The 23,264-nt window shown below is 43.7% G+C and overlaps 1 protein-coding gene across 2 annotated transcripts in view; it reads right to left on the bottom strand.

The window, feature by feature from the left end:
• Positions 1-3,708: 3,708 nt before the first annotated feature.
• SMIM22 (small integral membrane protein 22) overlaps positions 3,709-23,264 on the bottom strand; it is a 195,516-nt gene continuing 175,960 nt past the window's right edge. Inside the window, exons 4-5 of one of the 2 annotated variants that reach the window (XR_015300691.1) lie at positions 4,534-5,436; positions 3,709-4,456 (exon numbers count right to left, since the gene is read on the bottom strand). Coding sequence is in view for 1 of the 2 variants with exons in the window: in XM_086941327.1 (XP_086797453.1) it covers positions 5,383-5,436 (54 nt within the window). In the remaining variant the exon portion in view is untranslated. Of the gene's footprint in view, positions 5,437-23,264 lie in introns of both variants that reach the window. The other variant, XM_086941327.1, reaches the window with a different exon arrangement.

Below are 23,264 nucleotides of genomic sequence, written 5' to 3'. Positions count from 1 at the left end.
GCTGCAGAGGGGCTCAGCTCATGCTAGGGCACCCTCTCACATAAAACCAAGCACTCTGCCTCCAGGATTGCCGAGGCCTACCATAGGAGTGACTTATAGGTGCATATGTGTCTATATGTATAGGTAGATATAGATATACTGTATCTAAGTAAGGGGTGATTACACCACCTTACCCAAGCTGAGTGATCAGCATGTGGTGTCAGTTTGGAGGGCCAGCCAGGGGTGGCATAATACATGCTGCAGCCCCTGGTAGGCCTTGGATGCACCTATGCCCTTGGTACCTATGGTACACTATACAGGGGCTCACAAAGGTGACCCAATACCCAATCTGGTATGTACCTAAAGTACATGGTATCAATTTAGAGAGAGAACAGCTGGGCTGTGGGTCTGATTATAAGGCCCACAGCCACACTAAAGACGAAAAACCAGAAAATCACAGCAAAAAGTGGTGGTGACCATAGGAAGCAGACCCTGCTCTCCTACAGGCCCCACCCCAAGTTTATGTTTCATGGGGATTGAAATTGACTCAGTGGCAGAGGAGTGTAGGTTGCCACAGGAGAAGGTGACGGCATTCAGGGAGGCGGTTAACGCCTGCATCTCAGCCAAGGTTACCTTGCATCAGCTGCAGGTCTTGGTAGGCCAATTGAATTTTGCCTTAAGAGTGATTCCCATGGGGAGAGTCTTTTCAAAGAACATAGTAAGAGCGATGTCCGGTCTACGGGCTAAGCACCATCTCACAAGGTTGTCGGCAGACGTCAGAGAGGACTTGGAGTCATGGCGAGGGTTCTTAGACAACTTCAATGGAACACTGTTATGGTAGCAGCCAGTGTGCAACAACAGTGAGTTAGCCCTCTAAACTGATGCAGCGGAAAGTATTGGTTTTGGAGCAGTATTGAGCGCTAGGTGGTGCATGAAGCATTGGCCTGAGGTATGGGTTACATCTGGGCCACGTCTGGGCCAACACTCAATGTCACCTTTCTGGAATTGTTTCCTATCATTGTCGCCTTACACATTTGGGGGACATCTTTGGCGAACACGAGTAATTTTTTGGTCAGACAGTATGTCTGCGGTGATGACCATTAATAATCAGAGCGCAAAATTCCCTTTGGTGCTGTGATAGTTGAAATCTCTGATTCGCCTGTGTCTCTTGCATAATGTGCATTTTGCTGCCAAACATGTACCTGGTGTGGATAATACAGTGGCGGACGCTTTGTCTCGATTTAAGATGGCAGAGTTCAGGGCATGGTGGGCGCAAGCAGACGAATGGATGACTGATTTCCCAGAGGAGTTATGGAGGCTTGCTGCCCCATTGCCGCACACCTAATTACAGCATCATTGGCACCCCAGATAAAACGTATGTACGCAAGGGCTTTGGGGTATACAGTGTGACTTTTGTCACAGGCACAGAGGAAAACCGATTCAGACCAGAAGGTGTACTGGGTTTTTTTGTGGGTCAGAAGGAGCAAGGAAAGTCACTCTCGTTAGTGCGTAGGCAATTGTCTGCCATTGCTTTCTTCGTGGGGTTGCATGGTGTTAGAGATCCCACTAAAGATTTTAGGGTGCAAAAGGCCATATAGGGTTGGGAACGTTTGGTACCTGGAGTGCAGGACACTAGGTGACCTATCAATGTAGAAAGGTTGGGTAGGCTTGTGGGGGCCCTACAGTAGGTGTGCCGGTGTCAATATGAGGTAAGATTATTCAGTCCGGCTTACTTGCTTGCCTTTTTCGGGGCCTTGCGGGTGTCTGAGTTGGTGGCAGCATCCAAACAAGGTGAAGGTGGATTAGAACTGGCGGACGTCTTGCCAGAAGAGGGAGCGGTCCACATAAGGATACAGCGGTCAAAAACAGACTCTCGTGGAAGAGGCACACGGGTTAAATTGTATGCGGCCCATCAGTCACAATAACCTTATGGGTAGTTCATTCCTCACGTACGTCATGGCTGTTTCATATACTCGCACCCAGTCGGTCACTTCTTTTCAAGCCCTTATCGTGGTTTCGTGATCTCTTTAAACTCAACGTGGCATGCTTCACGGAGCAACCGAGCACGGTTATTGGGACTTGTGGTTCTAGGAAGAAATCGTGAACATAGAGACAGTTGGGGCATTAGCTGGGATCAGAACTTTTTTGCCCTTTAAGGTGTATTTATATGTCAAGTGAAAAATTGGTTGAAAGAGTCAACACGCTGGAAATACGATTTCAGATACAATACGAGACCCCGTGACAGACCGACCTACATAATAGGATAAGTGATGGAGGATCCTAAATCTGACACTTCATACATGAGGGAAGGTGTCCTTTTTTTGACTCGCTTGGCATCTAATTAATTGAATATTAACGATACCCTCCCAAATATCAGAGGACTTTTTAGTTGTTCTTTCCCCTGGTTGAGTAGACACCCCTCTCTATATCTGGCTGGTCCTGAAGAAGGTGGCATGTCATCCCTGTTCTAGCCACCGAAACGCGTCAACCATAGCCTTGTCAAGACCCTGCTTTTTGCAGTTGCTGGACATGGTCTACAAAAACTACTATAACACTCTGTAGCAGATCTTCCCAGATTGATTTGATGTGTGTTGGGGTTAGTGAGAGTGTGGTTTGAAAGTTGGTGTGTGAATTTGTTGAGTTTCTCTCTTCTCTGGGTTGCTAGTTGCTTTGTATAATATGCTTTTTGATATTGTATTTTGTATATGTGTATTTTGATTTTGAATAATTTGTATATCCGTGCCTTATAATTGTGGAAAAAAAAGAAACCTTTTATATAAAAAAGAGAAAAAGATGATAAAAGTATTTTTGATAAAAGAAATTAATTAAAAGGATATTTTTGTGAACTGTTTGTGTCTATGAATAGTTTTTGGATGGCCCACACTTGGATTTGAAATGATGATAATGTAATATAACTGTAGGTCGTGAGGGAGACTTCTTGTTTTGATGTGTCTGTTCTTCCCCTCTTCTCCGTGACCTTTTTTTGCTTTTTCAGAGGGGGTCCCCTTTATATTGCGCAGTAAAGATATAAGCCAAGACATAATACTTATGTATACAGTGCAGGAGAGAAAACGCAGGTGGTTGAAACAGTCAGATAACCACCATCCTTGAAGGTCAAAGTGAGAGGGGAGTCCATTAGGTTATTGATGCCTAGGTTGGTTGACTTGGTCGGTAAAGTATTGGTTGAGGAGCAGGAGTTTCAGGTCCTTTTTGAAGCAAGAGAAGGAGGGGTTGCATCTGAGATCAATAGGGAGTGCGTTGCACATCCTGGGAACGTTACCAGAGAAGGATCGGCATTGGGTAGTTTTCCTTCTCAATTTCGGGGGATGAGAAGAAGTGAGTTGGTGCTTCTCAAAGTTCTGGATTTTCCTGCTTTTACCAGTTTGCTATTTAGGTATTTGAGCAATTGGGCGTGAGGGGTCTTGTGTGTGATGCAGGCCAGTTTGCAAAATCATGCACCACCACTCAAAATGATTCTGTGTGCTATGAATAAGCAGGCCTGGTGGATTTAGAGTTCATGGGAGCACAAACTAGGAAGCCTGGTGTGGGAGTAGCAGTTCTGGAGGCACAGGAGTATTCCAGGAAAAGACATGGAAAAACGTGAAGTACGGGCGGTGCAAGGGGCTTGTAAATAAGCCCCAGAGTTGGAGCGGGCAGGCTTGGACACAGCAAAAGTAATTACATGCGTCTATACAGACACAGCACTTTAGAACCAAGAATGAATCAGTCTTTTTTATTTAAATCTGTTTTATTTAATAATGTCTGCATTACAAGCAGAGGCACGGTGCATACATTTAGCTCTTGTCAAAGTGTTCTACTTAGCTACATTGTGTAAAGTGTTTGTGCGAGAGGAAATATTGTCAATAAGGAAAGTCCATTCAGCGTTTGGAGACACAATAAGGAGGCAATTGAAAAGCAAACCTTTTCATAGGTCAGGGCACAAGAACCACTCACAGGAACCATTCACAATAAATGCCATCTTTAGAAGAGTTTGTTCTTTTGGAAAGATGCTGCCCATAAACCGCGCTGCATTGACCACTTCTCTGTGACAGTTCACGTTCAATGGCGGAAAACACTGACTCGGGCCACAGAGCTGTTAGGCTCTGAACTTTTCCTTCATCAGATCCTATCAGTGTAGCTGCAGCTGTGTCTTGTGGGCTTCATACCCAACGGAAAATATCAAAGTACAATCTAGACACACAGTTTGGAGACTGTAAACTGTCGTCCCTTGGATCTCATGCTAGAAAAACAAATGTTTGGTTTGTTCAAGCTTTTACAGACTTGTTGCACAGCGTCTTGCACCTTTTAGTTCAGATTTTTACTTAGGACATGTAGTTACAACCTACTATCAGGAAACACTTGGACTGAGAAGACAAGGGGACGTTTTAGGGACATTTAGGTGTCTGGACATAATACAATCAAGTTCTATGGATGACTTCATTAGACAATGTAAACATAGGGGTTTATTTACAAGCCCCTTGCGCCACTTTTGCGTCATTTTTAAAATGGGAAAAGTGACGCAAAAGTGGTGCAAGGGGCTTGTAAATCTGCAGCTTGGATGTTATCACGAGGCCGACATAACTCACTTTGTTCTCAACACCTTTGGGGAAGCACAGTGACTCTTCATTCCTTGGGTATTGTTCGAGATGTTTCTTTGTAGTGTTCTGTGTCACTGGGGAACGAAATGTGAGCCACCTGTAAGCTATGCCTATGCACTAGTGTCCATTACCACTCAGTAGCAGCACTCTGACCCCTTCTTTATGCACCCCCTCCCCCATCCTCTGCACTTTAGCCCATGGTAGTGAAAGGACGCGTTCAATAATGCAGAATGCTGTATCCCCACAAGGGTGGCCGGCAAACAATTTTAATGTTTTTGCACCATTCTAATTTATTTAGTGGGGTGTCACCTACCCAGGACAGATAAGCTCCTGATGATTATGCTATGCCAGTAGTATGGAGCGTTAAACGGTTTGAGGAGAAGGTTTGCTTCAGTGAGTGGGTGGTGATGGATGGAGGCCATGTTTACCGGACAGTATTTCCATAAAAAACTGCTTTAAGATTAAAAAAATTTGGCTAAAAAAAGTTACTGTAGAGGACAAGATGATGTCACTTGTTGGGACAGGCAGGACCTTTTCCATCTTGCCCAACAGGCGCTTGGTCGGTGCCCTTGGTGAGTTTACAGTCTTTCAAGGGTTCTGAACCCAGGATACACGTATGGAACAACTTATGACAAGGCATTGACAGCACATATTCAACATGTATAAGTATGCACATCTTGAGTAATGTGTGGAAGAATGTAGGAGAGAGCACAGAGTGTGAAGAATGCAGAGAACAAAGAGAGGATTTTCTGAAGTCGAGTCAATGATGCTTCTGTCCTGGGGTTGGGCCACTGCGGTGGAACCTCTATGGCTCCATGGCGAGGTTGTCCACTCCGATCTTCTGGTGCTTGTGTCCTTTCTGGAGCAGAAATAAAACACAGAAGATACATCAGACAAACTAAAAAAAAGTGAACTCAAAACCACAAATTCTCTTAATTTGACATATTCTTCCCTCCTGCTTCTATATTTTGCTGCTGATATCTCTACTAGCAACTGAGGTTCCAGCAGTCAAACAGCAGAGGAGAGGGTGAGATGAGTGGTACCAATTGCGAAGAGAAAAAACAAAGCTGACCATACTCTGCGAACTCGTGCCAAAGACATATTTTGTGGACTAACACACAACTCTTTATTTTTAACAGAAGATCACTCATTATTAATTATGTGAAACAATATAACATGCCTATTAAATTAAACATAGAGGCACAGGGCAAGTTTGTGCCTCGCTAACAGGGAGCTCCTCTGACTTTCACTTCCTATGATCAATGGTGACTTCTGCCTGCCTAACAGGCCACTAGCTCTACACCTATGCTTCCTACAAGGCATATCAGGGGCCTTATTATACAAAGTACCTCGGGCGCCATTGGTGTTTGCACCTCCATATTATAGACACAAGCTCAAAGTTAAAGAAGCTGTCAGGAGGCACGCTGACAGTGTCCCACCTAAAAGGTGGCATAGGGTCAGTGCGCCCCCTAATGGCAGTCCTCTGGAGAGGGTAAAGTGGGTCCTATGGATCCCCTAGACATAGCTATTCAGGTGGGTGCAGTCACTCACTGTTCTTGCAAGGGGGTTTCCCATCCCTCTGAAAGTGCAGCCGGTTTGCCGCCTGCACAGTGAAACACAGAGCGGCTGCTTCAAGGCTGCTCTATATTACACTTGAATCTGCAGCCCCCAGGGCAGCACCAGTTTGCGTCTGGTCTAGTTTCTGTGCATTCAATCTAATATGGTAAACTCTCTTTGTTTGCTCAGGGCGCATCTTTTGAAAGGTGAGCCAAGAGCAAACAAGGAAAATGCGCCACATGGTGTAATATGGTTCCAGATGCGCCCACCGGAATGTGTCGGAGTGTACGCGTCAAAAGTGACGCTTATGTCTGACATCACTTCGCCAGTATCTTGATTGTTAAAAGGCACTTCTCTGGAGTGGCAAATGTTGGTAATGGATGACAGTTAGTCATAAGGCACATACTTTGCTGGTTTTGCTCACAGTTAACAGCACTAAATGTAGTAAGTAATAGCATATATTAGAATCATACTTCATACAAGGAAATAATTTTAATTTAGATAAAGAACTTACTTTTTCTATCTACAACAAACATACTTTAGATGCCTCTTTCTTTAAACTCCCTACACTCCAAGGGAAGAAATTGCCAAATTAAAATTGTCCTGATTCATGAACATAAAGCTTCCTTTAAGATGTTTTAAAACTGTGGCATGTGTAATGCGCCTCATGTTGACCACTGTGAGATAGTGAAACGACACAAGGACCCTTGTGGTTATTGAACAGACACAGGACAGAAGGACTACTTCCTGGCCCTGCTATGAGGAAGTGAGCAGGGAGTAGGCGAGGGTAGAACGCTCAAAGATAGAGCAGCTTAGGCTAGCTGCCATAGGAGACACATTTCAGCAGAAGTATATAACCAGTTTGCTTTGAGGGATTATTCAAATAAACAATACACCAGCAGTTTACCTGAAGGTCTCAGAACTTGTATTATTTGCATGCCAACAATGAGGCGTATATCTATTGATGAAAGATGCAAAGGACCCGGAAACTAGCAACATGCAAAATCCAGAGGCATGCACTTGTGCTGAAAGTATGTAGCAGCAATTGATGTGGAGTTGCTGTCCACTGCGTTTCCAATGCCCAACTACTCACACTTCACTCAATCCTTGCAGCTATGCGAGTGAGGTTTCAAATAAACGCAAGACCAACCTTTCGATTATACCTTCAGTAATAGTATTGAGAGCTGCCTGTTTTGCCATAAGTGTCTGCGGATACACTTTGGAAGAAGAACTATGGATAACAATCAGTGCAAATCCACAATGGCTGACAGAAGCTGATGATATAAGAATACCTTACAGCACTACATTCATCTACGTGGTGCAGAGTGTTAATGAGAGGAAGTAATGGCCAAACCCCAAAAATACAATGACTAGCTTGAAACAAGGCTGCCCGTTGGCCCCATTACTTTTCTCTCTATATCTCAATCTTCTGCAAATGTAAGTAATTTACTTCCATGTGTCGAATCTCATAATTGATATATCTTAATGTATGCAGATGATGTGGTCTACAGTGTAATTTAGAAGGTTTGAAGGAGTACCTTGGGAAAGATTTCTTAAAAATGAACATCACAAAGACTAAAATATAGACTTTTAAAATAATATTACACTGCCACGCATTTAGCTGGCATATAGGTGGTACACCTTTGGAAATGGGAAAATCCTATATTTGTATTCCTATACAAGTGCGAGTCTTATTGGGGCCTTTACATTTTGCATGCAGGGTGGTTCTGGCAGGGAGACCTTTCTGCAGGAGATTAGATTTAGGATTGGCAGGGGAGATATGCCGAACCACAGGGTGAGATTGTCTGCGGGCATAATGGAAGACTTGAGGGTATAGAGAGCATTTTTGGAGCAGTTTAATGGCATACCTTTAGAGAAGGTGCGGGACAAGACAGAACAAAACATGCAGGTATTTTCTGTTGCAGCCAGGGGACCTGGTTTCAGCTTCAGTTGGGTGGGCATTTGTGCGAAGATCAGAGATCACGGGCATGGAAGAATGGTGGGAGGAGCATCGCTTTTCTGGAGTTTTTCCCACTGGTAATAGCCCCCCAAGTGGGGGGAGGGGACCCCTTTGCAGATAAGACAGATCTTTTTAACGTGGAAACTATGTCCGTGGTGCTCTTGGTGAATAGGAAGTCAGCAAAAGATGTGTGGGTGTTGAAGGTGTTTTTTATTAGGCTGTCTAAGGTGCAACATTATCTTTAGAGTGAGCCACATGCCAGGCATAGACAACAATATCTCGGACGCTCTGTCTCAGTTGCAGTGGCAGAGGTTTTGTGGGCTAATTACGGGACTCTTTCTTGGTTTTTAATTTAAGCAATTCCTCACGGGGGGTGTAGCGTGCTCTTTTCTTGGAGTGCTTAAGGAGTTTTTTAGGGTAACCCCTTTTGGCCAACTCGTCACAGAAGGTCTCAGCATGTACATTAAATTCATCAAGATCTGAACAGTTACGCCTGATCCTGAGTAGTTGACCGTAGGGTAAGTTCTGTTTCAGTCCTTGTGGGTGGAAGCTTTTGTAGTGTAGGATTGTGTTTTTGTCTGTGGCTTTTTTAAACAAAGTGGTGGTGAACTTGCCCTCTTCCGAGCCCACAGCTACATCAAGGAATGTCATTCGCTGATTGCTGCAATCAATAGAGAATTTAATGTCAGGATGTCTCAGATTTAGCCATTCATGGAAGGCCATCAACTCAGTCTGGCTCCCCTGCCACAGGAGCCAGACGTCGTCAATGTACCTTAACCACTGGATGATGTTGGCACCATAAGGATTATCATTATGGACAAATTTTTCTTCGTACTGTGACATGTACAGTACCGCCATCTCCGGAGCGTAGGGACAACCCATGGCTGTCCCCTTGATTTGTACAAAAAACTCATTTTCGAACTTAAAGTAATTGCTTTTTAATGTGATTTGGGCCAAGGCCAAAATAAAAGCAGTTGGAACTCTGTGTGGTCTTTCACGCTGATCTAGATAAATTTCCATCACCTCAAGAGCCTCATCTTGGGGAATTTGTGTATACAGTGAGGTAACGTCTAGCGTTACCATCAGCTGTGACTCGGGGTCAAACGTCATATCTTCAAGTTTATTGATAAAGTCGATCGTATCTCTTAGGTACGACTTGACCCCATTCAAAAAAGGTTTCGAGAAAAAATCGATATATTTTGAAGCTGGTTCAAGGGCTGAATCACAGCCGGAGACAATTGGTCTCCCCGGTGGTGTCGTGCTGTTTTTATGGATCTTCGGTAAGAAGTAGAGAACGGGTGTTCTCGGAGACTTCTTGTTTAGGAACTCGAATTCTTTAGGACCCAAGAAACTATTCTCTAATGCATCCTTGGTGATACTCAAGATTTTATTCTGAATTTCTACCACAGGGTCATTCTTGACCGCTCGGTACCATTCCAAGTTTCCAACGTGTGTTCTTCCTTCCAACAAATACATAGGGCGTGGCCACACTACCACCGCCCCGCCCTTGTCCGCCTGTTTAATAAGAATGGAAGGGTCTGATTTCAACTCTTTGATGGCTTTGAGTTGTCCCTTACTTATATTGTGGTTAATGAATGGTTTGCTTTTCTCTAATTTTGTGAGTGCTGACAACACTGCTTGCTCAAAGGCGTATACCTGTTTAGGAATATTAGTAGTAGGCAAAAAATTAGATTTCACTCTGAGGCCAGTAGTCTCACCACTGGTGGGAGTTTCTACACCGGCAAAAAATGTTTTTAATCTGATTTTCCTACAAAAGTCTAGTGCCTCTAGTTTCAATTTTGTGAAATCAGTTCGTCGATTTGGGACGAATTTGAGGCCCAAATTGAGGATCATACTTTCGTCTTTAGTGAGGGGCCTGTCGGAAAGATTAACTATTGTTGATGTATCTAGTTGTTGTAATATCTGTTCCTTGTCCGCATTTCCCAGCGGGGTTTGTAGCGGGAGTTTGGTTGCCCTCCCTTTCCTAAAAAAGGTTGGTTAGAGCCTTTTTTATTTTGCTGGCCTTGATTGGAGTCAGGGGACGTTCCTGAAGATGAGGTAGATGAGAAGGTAGTGAATCTCGTTCTTGATCTGCCCTGGTAGTTGTTTAGAGCTCTTTTAGAGTCTATGGTAGTGTAATAATCTTCCTTTAAAAAGGGGTAAACTTGTTCTATTTTAAATGATTTAGAGTCTTTCTCAAATCGGGCAGTCTTGGTATTAATCGTGATATCCTTAAAGGTCTGAATTTCTTTCTCGATTTTCTCTAATAGATTCTTAGCTTCTACCTCAGTTTTGTTATCAGCAATAGCTTTCAGTAATTCAGCACTTTCCTTTTCTTCCTCACTACACAGACGCTGTGCCGTCTCGATCGTATGGACCATGAGGTCTCTACTGCATTTAGTATTGATAAAACTAAAGCCTTTCTTATATTCCTGATCTTCCACAAATATCACTGGTATATTTTTTACCTGTAGGCCCCAAGGTATAGTGCCGGCCCGCAAATGCTGCAGAAGAAAATAACCGTGCAATTCTGTCCTGATGTGTTTCTTTTGGAGACGAGTTAATTTATCAGCCTCATTTTGATGTTTGGCAGTAGTACTAAGAGAAAGCCCCGAGAAGGGATTAGAAGCAATCAAAGTTTTTATGTGGCTTTCCGTAAAAGACAGTGTTTCATTCTCTGACATGCTTTAACAAGGAAAATGTCCCTTGTATAAGATTTAATCAATTAAGTGACACCCAAGAGACAAGAACTGTCTCAGTCCTAACTCACTCGGGTAATGACCCGCTCTAGAACTTTTAACAACAAAAGGAGTTTGGCCCATGCGGACGAGGTGGGGTAAGGGCCCAAATACTTTGTAAAAAAGAGAGGAACCCACACCTGAATAAATTTCACACCATTTGAATTCGAAGTGAAAAGAAGATAAACAAAGCTTAATATGTTTATCTAGGCGATTGTTTTCGCCGTTTTATTTAACAATTTTATCAAAAAATAGAAGTCACTTAAGTCTAGAGAAATCTCAATGTCTTGAACGTACTTGCCAAATGCGTACACCAAAACCTTAAATCAAAAAAAGTGAATTTTGACACAACAATTCACGCAATATACAAAATGAATTGTAAAAACACATAACTAATTAACATGTGATATACAAAAAAACATATGAGACTGTTTCACAAAGAAGGGGGAAAAAATATAACCATATTTCTTCAAAACAGTATTCAATTCCGGTTCAATACTATAAATACTGGGTTGAACTCCATGAGTGAAGTTTCAAGATTGTAATTTGGTTCCATCACCAATGGACTCCAGGTCCCATAATGCACCAATATGAAAATGTAAAACATCCCACTCCCGATTGGCCAATTAAGGAGGAGTTTACTTCTCCGTGACACAGAGGGAATCGAAACCGCATTCACTTGGTGTAAAGGAATGAGGAAGTGAAGATCGTGGCTGAGCTGCAAGGTATGACAACTGCCCAGCGTTAAACTCCCCGGCGGTCTCTTGGCAATGCGATGTTTACATAGAATACTTTTAAAGGGCATTACGGCTCCCTTTTTCCGCATTTTAAAATAACTTCAGATAGCTTCGGAGCGCGGCTCTGTTTAACACGCCCAGCGCGCCCCGTGCCCTTTGTAACTGACGAGGCTTCTCCCGAGTATCGTCTAATCGGCACCCGTTTTTTCTTAAACAGTACCAAGATACCGGAGGGCGCTCCAGAAGAGTTACCGGCAAGGATCCGGTCCCTTCCTTGAATTTAGACAACGCTTAGGAGTAGAAAACAACATAGTAAGTAATTACCGGAAAAATTTTAAGGAGCTCATTGGCACCTGGAATGTTACAAGCGAGTAATATGCCACGTTTCACTTGCAGTCAACTATGTGGATAACGAACAATATATAATCTGAAAATTGCAGCAATACACTGATTCTCCTGGCATCATACATCCAGGTAGGATATACTTGGCCTTTGCACCGTCCATGAAAAGTCTGTAACTAATATGTATGATTAGCAACTAAAAGTCCCCCCGTGTCCTTTTAGAAAAACGCACAGACCCTATAAAAGAATTTTTACAAGTGGTTTGGATGAACAGAATCACCTCGGATCCCCAGAGGTATGTGGCATTTTAAATTGTATATAAGAGAAAGTGAGAGCAGGTTGAGGGAAGCAATTGGTAACGAGTGTCCCACAAACTTTTTGTGTCTTTATCAATAGGTTTAACAAATGGGGAAAGAAATTTATTTGGCCCTGAAGAGAGTTTGAGAAGAATCCTCACAAACTCGAAACGCGTAGGCGGGCGTACAGGACCAAGTCCTCAGTTCTGATAAATAGTTTAGATCGCTAGGAACTACATGCCTAGCCTTTACATTCAACATTTCTACCGAGAGGTCGTTTTGTTCTATTGGAGACCCATTAATAGGCTCCTTGTTGGTCAATTTAAACAATATTTTCTAATACTGTTTTGAAGAAATATGGTTATATTTTTTCCCCCTTCTTTGTGAAACAGTCTCATATGTTTTTTTGTATATCACATGTTAATTAGTTGTGTGTTTTTACAATTCATTAAGTATATTGCGTGAATTGTTGTGTCAAAATTCACTTTTTTTGATTTAAGGTTTTGGTGTACGCATTTGGCAAGTACGTTCAAGACATTGAGATTTCTCTAGACTTAAGTGACTTCTATTTTTTGATAAAATTGTTAAATAAAACGGCGAAAACAATCGCCTAGATAAACATATTAAGCTTTGTTTATCTTCTTTTCACTTCGAATTCAAATGGTGTGAAATTTATTCAGGTGTGGGTTCCTCTCTTTTTTACAAAATACACAATCCTGATTAAAGCCTTGAAATGTAATATGTGCAACAAACAATACCAAATGAAAATAAAAAATACCACTCCAATACAAACCCCCTTCACCACCCCCCACCCTGCACCCCTGCCCACGGTATCCATCCGCCCCCAACTCGCAGTGTGCCTGTCGCCCCATAACCTATCTACTAAACTATCGAAGAGTAACTCTGAGGTGGAGTACGGCCCCCATTTACCCGCTCAGCCCCAGCAATACTATCAGGACCATCTAAGCAATGCAGACAATCAGCTAATTTCCACAGTCACCAGCCCGCATCCTGCCCCAACCCAGCCCGACCACACCTGCAGCAATAGAAGTTTTTATTCTTTTTCTTGGGTGACCTCGTCTTCATCACCGCTCCGTCGCTGTCGCTCATCCCGAGGATAAACCGTATCCAACCAGTCCGCCGCCACCTCGGGAATGTCAAAGAAAAAAGCTCTCCCTGCATGCTCAACTCTCAACTTTGCAGGATACAGCATGGCCTACTTTAGTCCTTTGTCCCGGAGTCTCCTCTTGATGCCCATGAAGGCCTGCTGCTGTTTCTGAACTGCTTGTGTAAAGTCCGGGAAAAAACTGATAGCAGAGTTTTCATACTGAAGAGGACCTCCATTCCTGGATGCTTGCAGGATAGCGTCTCTGTCTCTAAAATTAAGCACCCTCGCAATCAACGGCCAGGGTGGGGCCCCAGGACGCAGTCTCCCACCCGGAACTCTGTGCGCTCTTTCCACCATAAAGAAATTCCCAAGGCCTCGGGGCTTCAAGTGGTTGAGAATGATGTCTTCAACAAAAAGGTCGGCGGTCTGCCCTTCAGCCTTTTCAGGCACACCAAAAATACGCATGTTGTTTCTACGGGCCCTCCCTTCGTATTAGTCCAACTTGCGGCCCGCAACATCACTAGCGGTTTTGAGATCACAAACTTCTTGCTGCACGAGGCCACATCCTCCGTGAGACTGGTCGTTTTAATGTCCAGGGATTTCACCTTTTCGTTGGTTTTAGTGAGGTCTGCAGTTAACCTCTATCGTCACCGTGTCCAGTTTATGATCCAGGGACTCCATCTTCTTACCCAGGGAGGTTCACACCCACTCAATCGCCGCCATCACATCCTTCAGCGTGGGATCACCTGTGGTAGTCGACATCTCCACACCTACATCCTGGGACTTCCCGGTGCCAGATGGCGATCCCCCAGGTTGTGCGTAGCGGTCCAGCTTGTTGGTTTGGGTATACTTGGGTCCCCTGGGCGCCTTCGATTGCTGCTTTTCGGTTTCGGGCTTTGTCGCCATTTTGTCAACCGTGTAAATCAGTCTGAGCCTCCGCAGCGCTCCCACCACGGAAGACGCAATCCAGGAACGAAGCGCAATATAGGCACACCCTCGAGACCAATGCAACGAGGCAATCCGTGCCTGACTGAACAACTCGGAGCAGCAACGGTCATTCAGGCCCCATCGATCCCCACTCCTGCGGGCGGTCTATCATGCTCGAGTTCAATGTAATGCATGATGCCATCAGGTCTTCGCTAGAGCTCGCACCACCAACCTTCCTCCAAGGTCTGTAACGTACTCAATCACTGCTCCCCTCCAGGGTGCGACGCAGCAGTCAAGACAGGCACCTCCGAGCTTCAGGCGCCCAATAAACTAGCCACCCTAATGACTGTCCGTGGGGAGGGGAAGGTCAAAATGCCTTGTCCAGCAGCGGAAATAGCACAGCAGCAGCTCCCAGCCCTATAGAAGAGGCAAGTAATTACACGGGCCGGCTGCTGCAGATTCCTCCTGGCCCCAGCACTCTAAGGGCAAAGCCTGCCTGAGCCTCGGCGAGCCCAGCACCCCCCAGCTGCTGTCCGAGAATGAGCACTGGAGAAGGAAGTGGGGGGGGGGGGGGCCTGGCCCAACCGATGCGCACTATTGCGCTAGCCCAACCATGGCTCCGCACCCGCAAATAGTCCCGGGAGTGAGGCAGAAACTTCCATGGGACCGAGACGGTGACTTCCGGTTTCGGTCCCGCTATTGATCAATGGCAGCCGGGGCTTAGCTCTCACTTGAGTCCCCGGCTTACAAACGTCTAGGCCGCAATCTTCCGAGGCCTCTTTCTCCTGCACCACACAGCCGATCGGAGCGCCGATCAAAGCGCTCAGCACCGCTTCATTGCCCGCATCGATGCCTGTAGCCAGAACACAGGATAGGCAACAGGATATTCCCCGGGGCGGCAGGGGTCTCGGGAGCCTAGGACTCACGCGGCCATAACGGTCGCGATCGTAGCTCCTCCCATCTTTGGCATTCTTAGTAGGCAGGGGCAAGGCAAGAGATACAGGAAGGCACATTTGGGCTACTAGCTACCATTTTGTGAAATGTCGAACACAGTGGCAGGTAGAGTGGGTTAGATGAGTGGAAAAGCGTCAACCCACCCTCTCATTCCCAGAATTTGAGTTTTAGAGGAGCATGATATCTGAGACTATATACATCGCCAATCTTTATTCGACTTTGCTAGTCATAAAAGCATCAAGGAAAAAAGTGTGTCAGGTTAAAACACTTAGGTTAAGACGTTTGTGCAAAATGGCTGTCAGAGTTATCATTTTATGAAACATAACATGCCATTGCTAGATAAAAACCATCAGAAACTAGGAATCTCTAAAACCCTAAGGGAGGTAATAAGCCACACAAGTCCTATTCTGTCTACAACGCCTACACAGTTTAAAACATTTCATCATGCTCAATTGCTCACCCTAATTTGGTTGCAACGTATGTGCCACATCCACCTAAAGAATTCACCCACCAGGATTGCGTACCTAGGTGATGGGTCAGAGCAAATAATTCACAGATCAGTGCTATGTGATCTTGTGCCCAGGTTCTTGCAGAGCTGAGCCACCCATGCTTTCCACGGTCCAGCATAAGCTGGGAAAGCAAAGAACACATGCAAATATGATTCTATATGTGTGACGCATGCATGACATTTATTGTCATTAGTGGGAGACCATTTGGATGAGAAACACTGCCAGGGCATGGATCCAGATCTAAATTGGAAATAGAGTTTCAGATTCAAGGGCTTTTTAATAAGGTCCCAATAAGGCTCAAGATTTTGAGATGGCTTTATCTGAAGAAAGAGCCTCGAAAGTGAGGTTGGGTTAGGACGCCTAAAATCTTCAAATGCAACCATTTCCCAACAAATTTCTTTAAAGCCATTTTTTGACGGGAATGTTGAGGTGGAAGGGTGGTCCCACAGGTGCGAGAGGCCATTTTATGAATCTAACTTCTCAGATCCTGTAACCAGTTGATTTTATGAAAACAATCTGAGTTAATAATATCCCTTAGGCATCTGTGTAGGCTGCCAACTCCTGCGTGCACCATAATCTGCGCCAGAATAGAATTGGGGGTAGTCTGGGTAGATCTGACAGAGCTTTCCGGCCTAGGTCATTCCGAAGGGGAAGAGTAGGTGTACTCGGTGGCAAACTAGTGATTGTGTGTATAAACGCCTTCTAGGCTATCGTTAGATGGGTCACATTCTCTAGGCCCCACATCTCTGCCCCATAAATGACAGAACTCACCACTTTACTGTTGTAGATTTGGAGTAACGGGCTACGGGGCTTTGTCACAGAAGATTTAAACTCCTTTCTAAGGGTACCAGCAAGCTGCCGATGCTTTAGCGTCGTAACTTCAATGTGAGGCTTCCACTTCATGTCCTTTTGCAGTTTGATGCCCAGATAAACAAAGGCATCAACCTGCTCCAGGGAAAGCCCATCCATCATAATTTTCCCTCTGAATGATCTATGTTGGGTGAATGGCATACATTTTGTCTTAGCAGCATTCATTTTAAGACGCCTCGGTAGGCAAAACTCTTCATAGCAGTAGAGGGCATGCAGCAATTCACTTGGTGTTTTAGAGATTATCAGCATGTCATCTGCAAAGATTAGGATGGGACTTTTCCTTCCAGCTAGGGTAGGAGCAAGGAGCATTGGTGTGGGTAGCATCGAGGAAGTTTGCGACTCCATTTATTAAAAGAGAAAACAGTGTAGGAGCCAACACGCATTCTTGGTGAACACTCTTGCACACAGGGAAGGGATCTGTTCTACTTTTTGCCACACCCCAGCGTATTTGTGCGTAATAATCCTCACGGAGGCGGACGATCAGGGAGAGTAAGTCAAGTGGCATCCCAATCTCCTTCAGGACCTCCCACAGTTTATTCTGTTATACCAGGTCAAAGGTGATTTTAAGATCGACAAAGGCAGCATACATGCTACCCTTGCCGAGGGTGACTGTCCGCCAATAAATAAGAACAAATTGAAAGACATGGTCAATGGTACTAATGCAGGCCCTAAAGCCAGCCTTGAGGGGGTGAGGATAGCATTTGCCTCACTCCATGTCTGGACCTTGGCCAGCACAAGACTGGCCACCACTTTTTGTATGGAATTGATGAGGCTTATTGGCCTATAGTTACCAAGCATGGATTTATCTCCTTTTGTGTATATGGGAATTATCTCTGCCCCCCCCCGCCAGGTAGCCGGGATGGGTGCCCCTTTGTGCTATGGCTTTAGCAAATAAGAATATATATTTGGACCATTTTGATCTATCAAGCATGAAATTGTCCACTGGGATACAATCAAATCTTGGGTCTCTACCACTTGTTAGAGCGCTTAGGGCGCCACTAACTTCTACCTCATCAAATACTCTATCAGTGGAAAAAGGGTGGATCGGAAACGGAGAATTATTGTCTGTTTCATCTTCAGCATATTGAGTAGAAAAGTGGCTAACCCATGTGTCGGGGTCAACATGATTTCCGGGTGGCTGAGCTACTCCTCCCCTACCCCATTTGTCCACATTCCAGAATAAATTGGAGTTGTTACAGTCACAAGCGGATTTTAATTCCTGACATCTATCCTTATCCCACTTTTTTTTTGGCACCATAGCTAACATTCTTGTAGGTGGTCCAAGCAGCACGCACTCTGGCCACATCACCTAATTTGATTGTTCAGCAAGGATTTTATGAGCACCTCCACAGGCCTGATTATACCAATGGTTTTTGGGGATGATGACTTTCTCCCTAGCTTCACTCTGTTTTTGAAAATGCCCACGGATTTAAAAAACACAGTAGATTGTGCAGCTGCATGAGTTCATTTGCTGATTCATGGGAGAAGTAGAAGGTCTCCATCAATCTGAGTGTACTCTCAAGCTCACTACTTATGATAGATAGTGTTTCCGGACGTGCTAAGATCCTAGGCCATTTAGCTCTGCGCATGTTGTATGAGACTACGAGATCGCTAGTAATATGACCAGTTGGACTGGTGCACTAAGGTCTTTAAATGTGAACCGTGAACAGAGTGGATCATGTTTACTCTCTATACGAGTCTGAATGCCATGTTATCAAAAGAATGCCATAAATTCAGACTGATTAAGATGCAGTCAATGCGACTGGAATGATAACCATTGTTAAAAGTGTTTGACCCTAGTCTATCGGAAGGGGATCACCATTGGCTGCCCTTAAACCATGCTCCAAACAGAGAGCTTTTATTTGAATTGTTGTCTCTGACCAGCGTTTGATCGGATGTAATTCCAAGAGTGGAACACCCCAGTGTTCATCCTCCTCCCTCGTTAGGTCATTGTCCTCACTGTCAAGCGGTCTGAATGTTGTATTGAAATCCCCAACAACTACAACTCCGGCTTCCTCTGGGAGAGTGTCTAATAGCCCATTTAAGACCTTGATAGTGTTGTGTATCAATTTAAATTCCGTATGAATTTCCCGATTCATGCCCTTTTATAGGTATAATTCACATTGCCCTTATATAGGCATAGAAATCCAGTCCTTATTTAGGTATAGTCCATGCTAACCAAATACAGGCATGGCTACTTCCATCTGATTATCTACATCACAACTAGTTCTTGGAAAACCAGACTCTTAAGCCGTTAGTGACTTCCCCTTGCTTGGATATTGATTTCTCCAAGAACTAATTTATTATGCATGAACATCTATTTCTTAGGGGTTCATTCATGACGTTCATATGCCCGACTTTTACGTCAATGCCGGCATTCCTAAACACCTTCAAGGTATAAATATACCTTCACTTGCTATGGCAAACCACAGTGTGGTTCGGTGCAGTTCCACTACCTACTTGCACGACGAAGCTCGCCACACCAAGTACCGAAGGAAGCCAACTCCCCAGCTGATGCACTGACTAGACGCTGTCATCCTCCCTGCCGAGAATCCAGCTCCAGTGCTTCTGACTCCCCTTGCGGGGTGTTGGGAAATCGAGTCCCGGGAAAGAGATACCAACCTCTCTCATTCTAAGGTATGGAGCCGATTAGAACCTAGAGAAACCTTTGGCAATTCTTGGCAGAACTAAAATTTATGCTAAGGCAGCACCTACGTCTTCCCTCGTACTAGACCTAGGTCAGGTACACTGGGGTAGGCGTATTTTAGAAGCACCAGTTGAGTATTTTAGCCTGTGCTAATTATGCATGTATTTGTATATATGTCTTAGCAACAGACAATGCTATTACAGTTTTTTTTTATATTACTGTTTATGCTGTACGCATTATACTTCGCTTTCTAACGATTGTAGCAGTTCATATCTCTTGTATGAGAAATAAGACTGTTCAATAAACCCCTTTTATTGAAACGCCCGTCTCTCTATTTCTATGCAACTCTGTAGACATGAAGCATGCACGATTGACTGAGTAAAATAGTTATCTATTGTTTCCACGACTCTGAAGATATTGTTCCGACTCTAAGGGAAACAAAGTTGTCATGTTTATGAGGTTGTCAGAGACGAATCCCTTCTTATTTATTCGATAACATTTCTAATGACCTCTGAGTTAGCTGGCACACACAATTAAGTTTAATATACTCGATAGAGACATACTGACCTCAGTCCTATGTCAAACCTATAGTATATGTTATTCCAATGTGCAGAGCCTATTAGGGATGTGGGAACTACACTACATGGCACCCAAGGGTTTGGTAAGGCACTAATTTAACGGTAGATACTGAAGTAACTCAGTCGTGATTTTTTCAGAGACCCCTTTACTCATAATACTCCAATAGACGTCTGGAGTGGGTAAGTGATAATATCCGCCATAGCGGAGTAGGACGAAAATCCTATGTATTCGCTTTTTGGTTTGTTCAACGTTGAAGGATACAGTGTTACAAAATATTGTGCACCTTATGTTTGTTTCCTTGAAACTTGCTCTGCAATTTTCATTAAAATGTCCCTACACGGGGATAACAACGACGAAACCGGTGGAGCTGCGGCAGATCCAGCCGATGCAGCTTTTAACTATACCGGTTTTCAAGAAACTGATGCAAATGCTGTAATAATTCCTCAAAATTTAAGGAAAGCCATCACTATAAAACTTATAAAACGTGGCCTATCATCGAGAGGTGGTAGAGCAGTTTTGTGATAGAGGCACATGAATATCACCAGACAGAGGTATTCTATTCATGGATAGTTTTCCTAGAAGCAAATCCAGTAACACGTATGTTTCACTCCTACAAAGAAGATGATCCACGAGAGGAATATATTCCTTTCGAGGATATAAAAATTCCACTCACATACCAGGAGCACGAGCTCTGGTTTAAAGGCGCCCTAAAACATTTAAATCACATAACCAGGCTCGGTCCACTAGGTAGACCAGGAGCAACATGGCCGGTTTTAGCAGGTTACATACCTCATCCTGAAATCGAAGACATGTCAGACGTACAATTACTTGCTCACACTTTACACACAGTCATGTGTAAATTACCCACGAAACGTGAACAAATACCATTCTGGATAGCTCAAAACATTACTCAAATGGAAGCAGTATTTCCTAATAGCCCTCATGAAAAGCACAGAATTTTAACAATCTGTCTTACCAATGGGGATCACACCACATCTGGAGGACTGCACCATTTGGGGTACAGTCTTCGCTGTAATCTACACTAAAACACATGGTGTTCCGTCTAGGCGGGTAATACGGACGTCCTGAAACAGATTCTAAAAGAATACGGGTCAGAGCCTGCTCTAAATTTAGGTATGATACTACTGAAAGATTTCAAACAAGTCTCTACAATAATATTATCTAATATTAAAGGAGAAGCAGCATCAGTGGCCATCTGCCAAAAATTAAGGGAATTTGATGTAACAGAGCAACTACAAGAACTAGCAAGAATAATTGAAAAATCCTATGAAGAATTAGACTGACCACCAGAATTTGTCAGGGAGGGCCCACATGGCGAACACAGCATTATGCCAGCCTTCTCTAACCATATTCCAATACATTTAAAATATACTTATGCCAGGAAATGGGCAGTCGCCCAAGCTCCAGCATTAAACAAAAATCATGTAGGATGGGATGAGGATTCTCCTCACCATAAAATCCAATTAAAAAAACCAACCAACTGCACAAATGCAGTACCCAGTTAAGCAAGAAGCTAAACAACAGGTCAGGGAGATCTTAGATCAACTTGAATACCAGGGGGTGATTGAAACATGCACCTCATCAATGAACAATCCTTTGTTTCCTGTCTCCAAACCAGACAATACATATTGTCTAGTTTTGGATTACAGACATCTAAACTCTTGTTGCAAAACGTTTGCAGTGCAAAATGCACATAGTGCGGCATTAATGAATAACATTGTACGTAAAAATTATACAACCACATTAGACATTTCTAACGGTTTCTTTTGTCAAAACATTGCACCAGAAAGCAGGTATTTGACCGCTTTCTCAATAATGGGGACACAGCATCACTTCTGTCGTCTCCCCCAAGGATTCAAGAATGGTCGTGGGTTATTCTCAGCAAGGGTAACAGTTACTACAAACTTATGATGATGAGGCATTTTCATACATCGATGATATCTGACAGACGATGACTTGGATAGGCACTTGAACAGGGTGAACACCATTATACTGGGCTTCGCCTCTGAGGGGTATAAATTAAATTTTAAGAAATCAAGAATTCCCCATCTCAACGTCCTTTTTCTAGGATATGAACTATCAAGTGAACGGAAAAGCAGGCAGCCAACTTTTTTAGAAAAGTGTGCACTGCTCCAACCTCCAGAAATGCTGAAAAACTTGCAGTTGACTCTAGGTTTCCTGAATTTCGGAAGAACTTACATTCTAAACTACGCAGAAAGGGTTAAACATTTCTACAAATTTATCAAACCAGATATTAACCACTTCCATGCTAATGACAAGGTCAGCTCGTCATGGAGTGGCCATTCATTTCAATGGAAATTACACAGAAATCCTTGAAGTGCCGTAGCAGCCAAGTGGTTAAAACAGTAAATTGGAAAAAAGAACACACAGAAATTTTGTGTTCGCTCCCAACAGACATGTGCGCGACTACACATTTACAAACACGCGTAAATGTACGCAACTTAGTGATCCGAATAATTTCGCGTCAATGCGGATTCACCGACTTAACTTTTAACGAAGGTGAAAAAGTACCAATTGCATACAAATCACATTTGTACACACACGCAGAAATGAAATTCACTTCTACAGAAAAAATTCTGACAGCTGTTCAAACCGCTGTAGCAAAAGAAAGAGCCCTAGCACAGGGGAAACTCATTATGGTCGGAACTCCTGTACCTGCCTCAGAGGCAGTAACAAAAGTGAGCATTCTAAATGCTAAAGCTTTACATCCGACATGGATACAATGGGTTATTTCTCTTGCTGCAACTGATGTTGAATATGTTTTTGATCCTCATTTGAAAACACAAGATTTCTACAATACGAACAAGAATGTCCTCTGCCTACTGAAATTCTGCCTCTAGAACAGTATGAATGTATAATTTATACAGACGGATCAGCACAACCCGCTACGGGGTAAGCAAGCTTATAGTGCAGCATGCGCGATCGTTAAAAGTCATATGCGCGATGGCAAATTCAGACCTATGGTCACAAAAACGCAATCTCTAGGAGATTGTACAGCTCAGCGAGCTGAACTACAAGCATTCAAAATGCCACTTGAAAATATGGTTCGCGAATTCCTCACACTTATAGTGTGCGATTCTTTCTATTGTGTCCAATCTTACAATGAATATTTACAGAATTGGCTTCAAAAGATGCAAAAGGTGGCACAATCAAGCATAAAAAGTTTTGGGAACAAGTAGTTCAGTTGCGAGAAGGACTACAAAACACTCACGTGATACACATGACGAGTCATCAACGTGATGGCGTTCACGTTGAAGGGAATTTATTGGCTGATGAAGACGCAAAGGCAGCTGTGCAAACTGCTTCCGTAGCTGTAATCACTCGTTCAAAAACAAAAATAGACAGCAAAATAATGCTGGCTGTCAATGCTACATGCAAAGGCAGCGGGCAAAGGCAGCGGGCAGTGTTACCTAAAGGGTTT

The sequence above is a fragment of the Lissotriton vulgaris genome, chromosome 10 (assembly GCF_964263255.1).
Source record: "Lissotriton vulgaris chromosome 10, aLisVul1.2, whole genome shotgun sequence".
Classification (NCBI taxonomy): domain Eukaryota; kingdom Metazoa; phylum Chordata; class Amphibia; order Caudata; family Salamandridae; genus Lissotriton; species Lissotriton vulgaris.
Note: the sequence above shows the minus strand (reverse complement) of the source record. Positions and strands in the feature narration are given on the sequence as shown.